General features: G+C 29.7%; 1 protein-coding gene across 1 annotated transcript; it reads right to left on the bottom strand.

Moving 5' to 3' along the window:
• Positions 1-3,274: 3,274 nt before the first annotated feature.
• On the bottom strand, positions 3,275-5,743 carry LOC100809988 (aspartyl protease AED3). The gene is made up of 2 exons (XM_003519149.5): positions 5,102-5,743; positions 3,275-4,261 (listed from the first exon to the last, which is right to left on the bottom strand). Exons 1-2 carry the CDS (start codon positions 5,676-5,678, stop codon positions 3,483-3,485), a joined length of 1,356 nt encoding a protein of 451 aa, XP_003519197.1. The 5' UTR covers positions 5,679-5,743; the 3' UTR covers positions 3,275-3,482.
• Positions 5,744-14,483: the final 8,740 nt, after the last annotated feature.

The following is a 14,483-nucleotide window of genomic DNA, read 5'->3' as shown; positions in this document are numbered from 1 at the left end:
TTTAAATTGTGATTTAATGTTATTTTTAAATTGAAATGAATAGTCAATTTAAAAAACTTAAAGTATACATAAAAAAATGGAGAGTAGTTTGAGAATAATGATAGATATGTTTTTTTGCCGAATTGTTGAGAATGTGTGTGAAATGAACTTGCTAAATATGAAAATAAAGTGTTATATACATGTAGTTGAGAGAGTAAGCAGAGTGAAATTTTTATTTATTATCTAAGTTAGGAATTTTAATTTATTGTACAAAAGTAGACTCATTTATAATTTGAATTTTAATTTGTGTTTTTTTATATTATTGATAAAATAAACACTTTAAGTTTATATATTATCATAGCACATTGAGATAAAAAAATTCATATAACATAAATTTATAAACATAACACATTAAAAAGAAAAAACTAAGATATTAGTATTTTATAATCACATGTAATATTTTAATTGAGATAAAAAAAGATATACCAAATTCTTTTTAATGTTTTTATAAAAATAATACAAAACGATAAAAAAAATTACCATACAACTATTTTTTTTTTTAAATTTCCTTCCCTTCCTTGCCATGGGCCTTGGGCACGCAGTTGCACCCCCTTGCCAGTACCATTACCATCCTAGGGTTCTCTGGATTAGTCCTATATAGTCCGACTGAAAGTGTGGAAACTTATAAAGATATCTTGAGAAGTCAGAAATTCTAATCATGATTGTTAAAAAAAATTAAAAATCATTTTACTTTTATCTTATCTTATCTTACTTTTATATATTATCCCCTCTCTCATATATTATCCAACCGCGCGACCTAAGGAAATATTTAGAAAACAGATGTGGACGGATAAGAATTAGACAAGAAACAGAAATCTTTGGAACTTAGAAAGGGACTTGTGGTCAGTTTGTAGGGGAGATTAATAAATGAACATTGTGCATGAGATTTGGTCGGTCACGGGCATAGATTGAAGACTCTCATTGATTTATTTGCATAAATTCCATGCACGTATGGACCCCTCATTTTCAGTTACATATGTATCGACATGCATTATGATTCTGTAACTCCGGTGAGAAAAGCAAATAATCATTTCCATTTGTTTTTATCAGACAGTAAATATATAATCCAAGTCTCACCAATCTTTTCTCGATAAGTCTCTACCGAGCCAAAGGGGATATTTGCACTCCAATGTACGTAACTATTATTTCGTCTATTTTAAGTTGTTTAAATTTGATTAAGAAAAAAAATAGATTATAAATAGATATTAATTGTACAGGAATAACAATAAACGCTCTTCAAATAGGGAATAAAATTTTGTCGGTGTTGTCCCTTTATGTTCTGGAAATTAGTGTATCTTGTCCCTTTTTAAGGGGCTATTTTCGTGCTTCCATGTTAAACGAAGCGTAGACAGCTCAACTTCTACCAAACAAGCACACTTTACCAGCCATGCAGGAATCCAATGGAAGATTATTGATCTAGTGCTAGTTTGCTACATCGATTTCCGTGCATTGTAACAAAATATGGAAAAGGCATCACGAACCAACAGAAACTATTCATTTCCCAGTTTATCCTCTTGGAGATTCCTCACCAGGCTTGGGTTACCATAAATTTACAAGATATTACATTTAAAGTTTTTATTTTGTTATAACTAAAACTCCCATTTCTAAGTTTTAACACATACTTACAATTTTTCATCAAGAAACTTGTATGCAAAAGACATGTGACGTTAAAGTCGCTTGCTCTCATTTAGGATGAAAATAGATGTAGGGCTTATATCTTTATTAGCTTAATTGCAACCAAACTAGTCACGAGATGCTTATTTGCTAAATAAATAGACTAAAAATATGATTCTTTAAAAGTTTATAGTTAAAAAAACTAAACCTGAAACTATTAAAAATAAATAAAAATCTTTAAGACTAAACAAATAAGTCTATTTAAATAAATAAAAGTATTACAAGGATAATACTATTATTTTCTTATTATTATATTCAATTTTTATACAGTATTATACTATGTGTAACCGGGTGAAAAAAAAGGTTTTGATAGTATAATCACATGTTAGTTAGTAAGACAATTTTTTATAGTAATTAAAAAAGTAACTAAATAAAAAATTGCTGACAATTTAATATATGTATTTACCATAAAAGCTTTATAAAAAAATAACCCTTCTTAATTCTTATCACATAAAGAAACACATCTATAATCTCTCAAAAAAATAAAAACACATCTATAAGTTTACTTATAAATATGTCAATAACATTGAATGCAAAATCATAAAGATAATTGCGTTATTCTAGTAGCTAGTACTTGGTCTAGGTCGCAACAATCAATATATGGGAAAAAATATTCTCCAAGAGCAACTCCAATATATATATATATATATATATATATATATATATATATATATATATATATATATATATATATATATATATATATATATATATATATGTAATTAATATTTTTTATTTTCTTTTAAAAAAATTTAAGCCAATACAATTCCAATTGATTATATAAAAATATTATTTTAGTAAATTTTGTTTACTTATTTTAATAAAAAAAAAGTTAATATACGGTATGTACTCTAAGTTTATGATTAAGTATAAGATTAATATAATATGATAATAGAAAATTTTATTTAATTTATTATATGGTATTAATTAAATATTGAATAAGATTAGAGTTTATGTATGGACGGATACGAATTAGACTTTAGAACTTTGAAGGGACTTGTGGTGATCAGTTTGTTGGGGAAAATTAATGAATGAACATTACTTGATATTTTGTCCTTGGATGGGTCGAGCATGAGATGTGGTCTGTCACATCTTTTCATCAAGTATATACAAAAGACGTACGACGTTGAAGTCACTTCCTGTTGTTTAGTTATGAAAATAGGCATGGGCTTACAGCTTCTTCTTTTTTTTATTGGAAGGCGTAGGGCTTATAACTTAGTTTGCATCAAAATTAACCTATTCAAAGGTATGTTTGTAACCTTACTTAACAAGTGACTCTACACAATAAGTTTTTAATAACCTGTTTGGCTTGGCGTTTGATAGCGTCAATGTGAATCCAGTTGAAGCAAAAAAAACATTTGCTTCAACGTCAATTGAAGATTATGAACGCGAAAAAGTTGGAAAATTTGGATAGTGAAATCCAATCCAAATACGCTATAAATAATGATCATCATTTTGAGTAATGCCAAACTTTTCAAAAGTTCTTTTGGCCTAATTTGAAGCAGCCTGCAGAGGTCCTACACCAAAAAGATCAATCAACCAAAACAAAAAACAAAAGAAGTACCACAAGTCCACAACATGACACATCTTATTTTGAGAAAATACTCCAAACTCCAAAGCCAACCAAATCAGTGCCCACACGGCTTATTCACCACACCCATTTGAACAAGGTCCAAAAAGCAAAACAACATAGGAAATTAAACAAGCAAACAAACAAATACAAACGTACCAATTAAGAAGACAAACAAAAATTACACACGTTCAACTAGCTAGTTACAAAGCTCACGCGCTATGCCAACCCTATTATTAACGGTATCAAACAAAACTCTAAGGTTCTGTTGCTGATAGTTGGCAATGACATTGAGCACCGAGTTCACGTTATTCGGCGCCGCCGCCATCGCCAAGCACGCCATGCCGCCGTAGGCGGTGTGTATGAGGGTGTTCTCGTAGGGCAAAGTCACATCCAAGCCCGTGAAGCGAAGCTTGATCAAGGGCGTCAAATTCTCGTAGGTTTTCACAAAGCACGTGTCGAAACCACCTCTGCTGAAGAACGGTCCCTTCACTTGGTTTCTAAACTCATCCCTTATTGCACTGTAAACCGGTCCTACGAACCGGGTTATGACCGTGCCAGAATCTAGGATGGTTCCGGAGCCCTTATTCGGGTCGAACGCCAGATATTCTATGGGTAATGGGACCTTAACCCGGCCCACGGTGACGCCGGTGAGGTTCACGTAGTAAAGAGAGGGCCGACGCGGGTTTTGGAGGAGCGGGGTGGTCCGGATTCGCCTAGGCTGGCCCGTGGGCCCAAGTTTGAGGGACCCAGAGAAGTAGGAGGACTGGAAACTTGGGAGGCAGTAGGAGAAAATGCCGGAGTAGAGTTTGGAGGATTGGGAAGGAAGTGACAAGGGCCCGCGGCCCAAGCCCAATAGGCCTTGGGCCGGGAGCGTCCAGCCGGAGGCAGAGTTGACGCACCCGAAAGCGTAGCTTGGTAGGGTGTCGATGCCCAATCTGAGAGAGTCTTGCACGAGAGTGGCGGAGAATGTGGAGCCTGCATTATGCAAGATATGAATGGAGAAGGTAGAAACTAGAAAGTAAACAAAATTCAATTTTCATTTGAAAAAAGAAAAAAGAAAAATGATAACACACTTTTTAGTTTCTAATACTCTCATTCTCAACTGCTTCATAAAATTTTGGTTTTGAAATTACTCTCCGGTTCTTACATATTATATAATGAAACTAATTAATATAAATTGGAACATACATGTGATAAGGAGTATATTCTTATTAACAATTAATAATGTAATTGTAGGTTGGTATAAGTGGTCAATGATTCAATGTTGACTCTTATCCTCTCCTCCCCGTTGATGTTAGTTTGACTCTCCAACTCTTCTAAAATTTTGCATGATAGACAAGTTTTTTCAAGAGATCTCTAGCTAAGGCGCAGGAACTAGTTTAATTTAATTCTTCTAAAAAAAGGAACTAGTTTAATTACTATAGCTAAGACTGGTTGATGTTTAAATATAATGTTCAGCTAATAGTTTCATCATTTCATTAATTAGCAGTTTAATTAGCACCCTAGCTGTCACAGTAATATTGAGGATGTCTCTTTGTTTTTACAATTTTTATCCCTAAAAAAGTTAAATACTATATTTTTATAGAATTTTTTTTTACAATGTGTACTATTTTTTATTTTACTATGTTTTTAAAATAGTAATATAAGAAACAAAGATGTAATGAAAAGTTTTTTTTTTCAATTGTTATACAATCAAAATTAAAGCTTCAGATTACGGATTACCAATAATTAACTTAAATTATGATCGAAAGACGGTACTTTCAATTCTATTTTAAGTTTAATCCTAAAAAAAATTGGGTAAAGGGTTGTTCTTACCTGCATAGGATTGGTTGAATGTGCAAGCTTTAGAACCAGTGTAGGGGCAAGGGAGGGCACCACGAGCCTGGGCACAACGCGGGGCGTAGCAAGCTACGGCGCCGCCATAAGTGGTGGAGGCTTGAGGGGAATAATAGGTGGAGGAGGAAGAGCAACCAGTGCAGCCGGTACACGGTACCCAAGCCTCATCGGTGCTGGTATCCAGAACCATAAAAAATAGTTGGTTCGGCGAACCCAGTTTCACTCGGACCACGTAGCTACCAATCCCGAAGGCTTGGCCCGAAGCGATTGGGGCTGCGGAAATGGGCTTTCTCCTCAATGAGGCGTCGAGGCTAGACAAGTACACGACTCTTTCTGGGTCCTTGGAGGCCATGTCGATGATGATGTTCTCCCACGAGGTTGAGTAGTTCTTGAAAGGCGAGCAATTGCCGTAGATGGGAATCATGGTGATGTCGGAGTCGTCGTCGTCGTGTTGAGAAGCGCATGGATCGTTGGCAATGGCTATGATGGAGAGGTGAAGTAGCATTGAAGTGAAAAGAATTGTGGTGGTGGTGGTGGTGGTGTGCTTCACACCCATGGTTGATGGAGGAGGGAGAAAAAAGGTTGTAGCTAAGACCTAAGAGGCTAATGTGTGCATGCATGGACGAGTCCTTTAATACATGCAAAAGTGGAAATTATTGTACAAACTCAATTATTTGTTTCATATAAATTAGTTAATAATATGTCAAACACCAAAACACACACACACTTGATCAATTCGTTCGTACACATAATTCTATCATAAGAAAGTGATGGAAAAAAACATAGTAAGAAAGTGCCGTTAATGAATTTACATAGTCATTCCTGAAACTGTTGGACCATATATAAGTTATTACGGGAATTCTTAATTTCATAAGTTTTGTGTGGTTGCTTATATCTCTTGTTTACTTTTTAATTAGATATTGACAATTTAGTATAAGAAAAAAAAATTATTCTAAATAATTATACTCCCTCGTCCATAAAGTTTGATACATGAAATTTAAATTCATAAATTCGTAAGATAGATTTAAATTTACATTTCAAATCATGATACATTAATTTGAAATTGGCTTACCATGTTGCCACTAAAAATATTTGGTACTGAAGTCGTTTATCGTCGAATAATGAATAATTCAACTGGCTACTTTAGTTGACTGCCGTTGATTAATGCAGTTAAATCTAAATGAATTTTAGCTTGCCCTCCACTACTAAAGATGATTGGTAACTAAAATAATCTAATAACTAAAAGAATCATTTTTAATGGCTAACGATTATTTCTGTTTGCGGACGGTTAATTGTTAATTTCTGATGACTAGCTAGAATAATAAAATTGAACCAGACCTATTTCAGAAAAGATTAAGTTGAAAGGAATATTTGAATATGAAAGATAGTTGCAACTTGCAAGTCGTTTTTATCAAAACTAAATGCATATGAATTCATGATTTCTTAAAAAAATCAGAGAAGTGGATAGTGGGAAGTTAACAAATGTTTTTCCACATGAAGAAGCATAGATCAAAATGTGAGAAAATGTTCATGGCAAAAGGATGATGACGGAAGCATCCCATAACGACCAAATGTTGGTAATTATTAAAAAACAGTTGATATATGGTTGTTATTGCTTAGAAAACATTATAAATAGGAGAAAATTAGATGTAATCGAGGTCCCAAACCAAATCAATCAAATCTATCTTTTTCTAGTGGCTTACCTTTCATTCATAATTTATTTATTTCTTTATTTACAACTTTCCTTTACCACTTCCAATCATTTACAATTTTCTTTAACGATTTCGGTCATTTATAATTTTCTTTACATCTTTTAGTAATTTATAATTTTTCTTTACTGTAATTCCACGTAGGAGTAATTTAATTAGCATAGAAATTTTAGTACATCAACTTCTAAAAAATTCTTTGAAGTGAACTAAGAAACCAATAAAAACAAAATTCCTTCATTATGACAATTGTCTAGAGGAGAATCACTTATTGATGATTAGTCTGCATGGTAGCTAATCAGTCAACAGATTTTCACACATACGTTTAGTTTTGCTTCACCAATGCACTTTGTTTCACAAAACTATGTCAAATAATGCTAAAGAATATAGTAGAAGTTATAAACACGGAACTAGACAGATACATGCTATTAATTATGTACATTAAATGTGTAAAAGAATTTTAAGAAATGTAGAGGCTCGTCTGCACTCACTCGTATGTGAAATATTCTTCATAGGTTGTACTAGCACCACTAAAGTATGTCATCCCTCAATTATTAGTCATTATTCTTTTCGTCTCAAAATAATTATTATCTTATATCATTTTATACAAATAAAAAATATAATAAATAAATAAAAATAATAATTTTTTAAAATTAATCTTATATTACTATTAATTTATTTTTAAAGTATGTCATCCCTCAATTATTAGTACATATTTTTTCTTCTTACATGATGATAGTTATAATGAAATGAAAGAAGCAAGCGGTATTATCTTAAACCATTTATACAATTACAATGATTATTAACATTAAATATGTACTCCTATTATATTCTATAATTCTATAACAATTAAAGTAAGCGAATATAATCACTCATGTTGTGGGGGCACATACTCATGTGAGATACTCTCGACTCTGTCAATTTTGTATAAGAAACACGGGCCGGCCAGCATTGAAATGTAATACACAACATAATGAATAAACGTACCCTTGTCAAGTTTAAATTTATAACCTGTTTTGAGATTCTGCTCAACTTGCAAACAAAGTTTGATTACGACGTTTGCAAAAGAAAATAGATCTGATACAAACGACCTATTGATCATTGGGGTGAAGCAAATAGACAAACTCCGGTTTCAGACACTTTTTGGATTTTAGTACAGTGAATCCAGCTGTTACAGAAAAGAAAAAAGGTAGAATTTGGAACTGGTAACGGCAAAAACTTTACAGTGTTGGCGTTATTGTTGAAATAATTGAAACTATAAAGGTACATGAGAAACGGATGTGGATGGTTAAGAATTAGACAAGTGTTAAAATCTATAGAACTTAGAAGGTTCTCTACATTAATTGGTCATTTTGAAGGGGAGATTAAAAAATGAACATCACTTGATATTTTATCCTTTAGGTATGGGCAGTGCATGAGATGTGGTCGGTCACGGGCATACATTGAAATACTTCACATTAATTTATTTGCTTAAAATCCATGCATGCATGGACCCCTCATTTCAAGTTACGTATGAATTGATGAATCAACATGCAAATTTCTGATTCAGTACGTAACCCCACTGGGAGAAGCAAATAATCATCTCCATTTGTTTTTAGTATCAGAAAAGAAAACCAATGTCACATAGTATATATTTTTTAGCTGTATATATAGTTCAGCTTCTTCCGATCTCTTTTTTATATTAATCTAACTGATCTTATCACTTTTACTTCAGATCAATAAACACTTAAAGTAGTTTTGATATAGTTTTTTGAACTATTATTTGATCAACATATAGAATTTAAATGAAATTAATTGTATAGGAATAAGAATTAACGTACGTTCTTCAATTTGTTTTGGAAATTAGTGTTGTCCCTATTTAACGGGCTATTTTGGTGCTTCCATGTACAATGAAGCGTAGACACAGCTGAACTTGGACTTTACCGGCTAGCTAGGAATCCAAGGGAGTATTCATTTCTCAGTTTCCAGGAATTACTCTTGATATTCCCCCATAAGGGGTACCCTAAATTTACAAGACGTTACTAGCATGTTTGTTTGTGGGAGTAAGTACCATAACAATTTGGATGAATGCGTTGACGAGGAAGAAATCACTTAAACATTATGGTTATATTTAATAAAATTAGCCGAAAAAATAGTTGAAAGTTGAAAAATTAGTTAATAACATGAAATTGAAAGCTTAAAAAATTAGTTTATTAAATTATAAATATTTGATAAAGTTTATTGTTAAATTAGTTAAAAAATAAAAAATGACAAAAAAATAATAAAATTATGATTTATTTTAAAAAATAATAATAAAAATAAATAAATATATTGAGAATAAAAGTGAAAGAAAATATAAAAAACTAAAAACTAATATTTTAAAAAACGTTATTTCAAGTAATGTTTCAAAAAATATTAAAAGATAAAAAAAATTCATTTGTCAAACAATTAAACAAATTTTTTTATTAATGAAAAAGATAAAAATTAATTGAAATGTTTTGTGAAATATAATCTATGTATTGAAGGAAACATATATATGTACCTCTCGGAGTCTAGGTTGACCCAACAGAAAGTTAGACCAAAAAAAAATTAAGACATTTATTTTTTATTTTTAAAAGTGATATATGAAGTTTTTTAGTCAATATATGCGGTAACTTTTGCTTTAAAAACTAATAGTAAATATTGGTAGGTTTAGTGTTTTATCCTTGGGTCGGTCCTGCTCTGAGCATATTGGAATGTATTAGTTCAAACTTTTAAAACTTAAATTTAATTTTATTTTATTTAAGAACATTAAAACCTTTTTTTTAAAAGGGTGATCAATCAGGCCTCATATATTAAATTACAACACTTATTTTAAGAGATAAGATGCAGTTTTTCATCAATAAATTTTATATACAAATGACATGTGACGTTAAACTCGCTTTTTGGACACACGTTAGCATCATCTTTAATGTATTTGACGTGATTTTAAGGATGAAAATGATTTTGGAACTATAATCTAGTTTACATTAAAGAGTCATGTGCCATACAGACCATCAAGGTTATTCTTAGATCTTACAGGGAGTGCAAGTTTTAATGTGCTTAATAGTTAATAGTAATTTTTAAAGTTTTTGTTGTGTTACAATAATCAAATAATTAGTTGCTTAGAGAAATAATTAATTAGTTGGGAATGCAATTAGTTGCTAATTCAATGAGAAAATAGGCTTGTCCTTGAGACAGAATTCGACCAAACATCCTTTTGACGTGTGGAAACAACTATTTTGTGAGTTTTCCCCTTTTATTCATAAGTTGATCGAATTTGTTTAGTTGATATTTGAACATACATTGCGCGTTCGATATATATGCTAAACGTTGAAAATTGAAATGGGTAATGGTTTCTATTTTTTAGGCGCCTATTTGGGATATGCATCGAATAGAAGCTGGATCACCTTCTTCACTGGCAGACCTACAGGCACAGGGTGTATACTTGCATCCCTCATTTTTTAAAATTTATTAAATTTATAAATAAAATCTTATATTTTATATTTTATTTTATTTATATTTATATAATTAAATCCATTGATTTTATTTTTTATAATTTGAATCCACTGATTTAAGATTTTGAATCTGCTATTGATCTTTTTTTATTTTTTTTAGAAATGGGATAGGTGTTGTTATCACATTCTTGGCTTGCTCTTCTGGTTTTAAGATTTGGTGTTTTTGTCTTGCTGTGATTTTGTATAATATACAAATTAACCTTCTTAATTCTTATGCCACCACTCTACCTTGTGTAATTTGTAGTGCTAGCTAGGGTATCATATCAGAAGATAATGCATCATATAGCATTTTAGGATAGAGTGTAATAGGTTTTGTAGGATTATACCTTTTTCTCATGTTTGTAAAGGTGTAGTCTCTTCAAGCTTTAGATTGGCATCCTGTCTTCATGCTTCTGTCTCTCTATGAATGCTTTAGAGCGAAAGGTGTAGCTTATAACAAAGTTAAAGTTTTATAAATTTGTAACCTTAATATTACAATTTTTTCCAACTTTTCTTAGAAATCAAAGACTATTAGGAAATTTACTTTTATAACAACTCTTAATCCTATACTCAACCAATTGAATTAGACTTTTCTAATTATTTTTTTTATACAAAGACAAATTATAGGGACTCGTTTAAAAATTTAATTAAATCATGGACTTACATATTCTTTTTGAGTAGATAATTTAATCTAATAAGTATAAACACCTGTCTCTTAATCTCGTATTCTTTCTTGGTTGGTACTAGTTAATTTTATTTAGTTTTCAATATTAATTTGAATGATACATATATAGATTTTTTTTAGATAATGATATATACATATATAGATATAGGAAGAGGAAAAAGAAAATTAAATAATAAATCGTATAATTGCTCTGTATTGCATTTTAGTATATCAATGATGCTTTCTTTTTTTCTTTTTTTAAAATTAAATGTTCTGTATCAAATTACTGTTTTCTATTAAGTATATAGGAAGGAGAAATAAAATCATAATGCTACTAATACTATTTATAATATAAAATACTCTTTTAAAAATAGTATAAAATCCTATAATTGCTTCATATTGCATTAGAGATACTAAGTTTTATTATTAGTTGAAATTTATTAAAACTAGCATAATTATTTGAATTTCTCTTTATTTATTAAATTTTATTCCAAATTTTATAGTTTTTAGTATATTTATAATAAGAAGTATTATATAAGTTAGAGAATATGTTATTAAATACTCTTCACATTTATATTATTTAATATGTCGATTATGCATTTCTCCCATCTCATTTTATTTTATTTTATTTTTTAAAATCAAGAAATTGGTGCAGTTGAGCCTTGTAACTAAGAATTGCAACTAAAAACAAAAAATCCTTGCAACTTTTTCTTTTACGAAAAAAAAAAAAAAAGCCTTGCACCTAAATACTTGGACATGGACAAAAATCATTTTGAACTAAAATTCACAGCGAAAACTAAAATCCAACTATTAAATCCACATATATGCCAAAGTTAGGAAATGAAATCACAAGAAAATGTTTGACATATATATGATGATTTCATCAACCATGAATCTAAAGATCATATTTAATTTGATGAATCGCAATGCAGATAAAAAACCCCTAAAACTTTAGTTCAATTGAAAAGAATAAATATAGATCCGTAATATTTAATATAATAGAATAAAAGTCATAATATAAGCTTTATGTTTGCATATTTCATACTTAAATACCATGTACACATACTGGAGAATATAAAAGTCAAGGTATAAGCTTCATGCAAATACCTTATTAACACCTGAGGATTTTTCACATAAAGTTTAATAATGTTAAGCTCCTTGATGGCATGCAATAGAACTACAGAAGAAAAGGAATAGCAAAATTAGGAACATGTTAATATGACTACAATAACACTTATATAGGATCTTTATTCCAAAATTCAGTATGAAAAACCTGTATGAATTGAATATATATATATATAAACGGTGAGAATGACACTAGATGTTATGGAAATAGAATGAAAAAAAAATGAAAAAGTGAAAAAAGGATGAGTAAGAAAGATGGAAAGATAAACAAAATGTTAAACCAAATGAAATAATACAAATAATGGAGTGTATGGTTACAATATTGTTATAGATAAGAGAGAAAATATATTGGTAAAATATTAAAAGAAAAAAAATATTAATAACATAAATAGTTTTAAAAAAATTATAATTTTTTTTGCGTGTCATCTTCTTGCCTTTTCAGAAGCCCATCAAGCATTTTCTATTTTTTGAGCCTATAATGTTCTAACTACGTTATGTTCTTGATAGGAGTCTCACTAGTAATAAGTTCACTATCTGTTTCACTCCATGCATTTTTTTTGGCAATGACAGCTGGACTTCATAGCTTTCTCACGGCTTTTTATTTCTTTTTTATCTCAAAGGAAGAAAATTGTGTTAATGGGATTGGGAGGTACCTACAAGGGTTTCCTAACCTTCTACAATCATCAAAAGTTTTATAACTTCATACCTAATTTCTTTAATCTTTACCTTTTTTCCTCTTCTTGGAAGTTCTCCTTCACCTCTTATTTTTTTTTTACTGGTCACCAATTATTTCATTTTTTCAAAAGCCAAAAGCCAATAATTACAGAGGTAATTGATCGAAATCCTGCTGTTTCAAAGCATGTTGCAAGTGTCAGTACAATCTGTTTTTTTTAATATTTTTATTGAAATTATATAAATAATGAGATTTTTATAAATTATGAAAATGAAAGGTTTGAATATATGTATAAAATTTTTTTTTGCTGGAGATCATGTATAAAAGTTTAGCCTAAGTGATATGTTAATAATTCATAATAGAGATATTTTTATTAAAAATGTATAGATGTTGTAAATATATTTTTATCATACTACATAAATAATTTGAGATAATAAGGCATTTTTCTTAAATAACAAAAATATAAAAGGTTAAAACATAAAATTACATATGAATTTATATTTTATCATGAAACGATTAAAAATGATTTATATGAAATTTTAAAACTTTTAAGTTGATATTTTGTTACTAAAGAAAGATAAAGAATAGTAGGCAAAAATTATGATATAGATCTTTTAGCTCAAAAATTGCATGTTATTTTACAATAAACTAAAATTATGATATAAATCTTTTAGCTCAAAACTTTATGTCTTGTTTTTGTTGCCTTTATTCTTCCTATGTTAATTAATAAGCATGTCTAGGAATCATAATAGGATATTGAGTAATACATTGGTGTGCGTGGAGCAGCATATGATGTGGTATGTGCATGAGTGCAGTGGCGTGCATGCAAAGGTGTGTGCACGTGGATGTGCTAATTATTTTCTCTTGTCTTAAATATAAGAAAATAAAACATGACATACTAACTAAAGAAAGTTAATTAACCAGCATGATTTTAAATTGCAATCACGGTCACATTAAGGTTTTCATGATTATGAATATTAAAGATTCTATGATGCGGATTAAGGTCATTAGAGTGTGAATGATTCACAACTTTGTACAACAATCCATCTTAACATTAATTAATATGTTTTCATCCATGTTTTTCATGATGGTTATGCAAAGTTGTGAATCATTCACACTGTAATAACAACAATCCACATTGCAGGATCCTTAATATCTGTCATCATGAAAATCATAATGTGATTGTGACCATAATTTAAAATCATGATGATTAACTAACTTTCTTAATTAATGTATGATGTTTTATTTTTTTATATTTGAGACCAAAGAAAATAATAATTAACACATCCACACGCACAGCACGCACATTCATGGACCTACATTATTGAATACTCTATTATGATTCCTAGACATAACATTAATTAACTTACCAAGAACATGACATGTTAGTATATATGTTTAGGAAAACTTATAGAACAATCAACACATTTAAAGAATAAATGAAGAACACATTTATAGGAATTATAAATCTTATAATTTGCAATGTAATAAAAGACTAATTTATAATAAAAAAATATCGTTCTCATAAATTTATTGTTAGTCTTATATATTTTCTTAATAGACATTCACAATATTATTTTTTCTCTTTTTTTAAAATGTTCTTTCATACATTATCATTTAATTTGTGAAAATTTGTCTCTTAGCAATTTCAATTATTGTTATTTTTAAAATTTAACATATTTATTATTTTAATTGGGTA

Source organism: Glycine max, chromosome 2 (genome assembly GCF_000004515.6).
Source record: "Glycine max cultivar Williams 82 chromosome 2, Glycine_max_v4.0, whole genome shotgun sequence".
NCBI classification, from domain to species: domain Eukaryota; kingdom Viridiplantae; phylum Streptophyta; class Magnoliopsida; order Fabales; family Fabaceae; genus Glycine; species Glycine max.
Note: the sequence above shows the minus strand (reverse complement) of the source record. Positions and strands in the feature narration are given on the sequence as shown.

Bases quoted from the DNA above. Each gene is read 5' to 3' on its own strand.
- LOC100809988 (XM_003519149.5), bottom strand. From the start codon at position 5,678: ATGGGTGTGAAGCACACCACCACCACCACCACCACAATTCTTTTCACT. The intron at 4,262-5,101 runs GTAAGAACAACC...TGCATAATGCAG, and splicing joins ATTCAACCAATCCTATGCAG to GCTCCACATTCTCCGCCACT.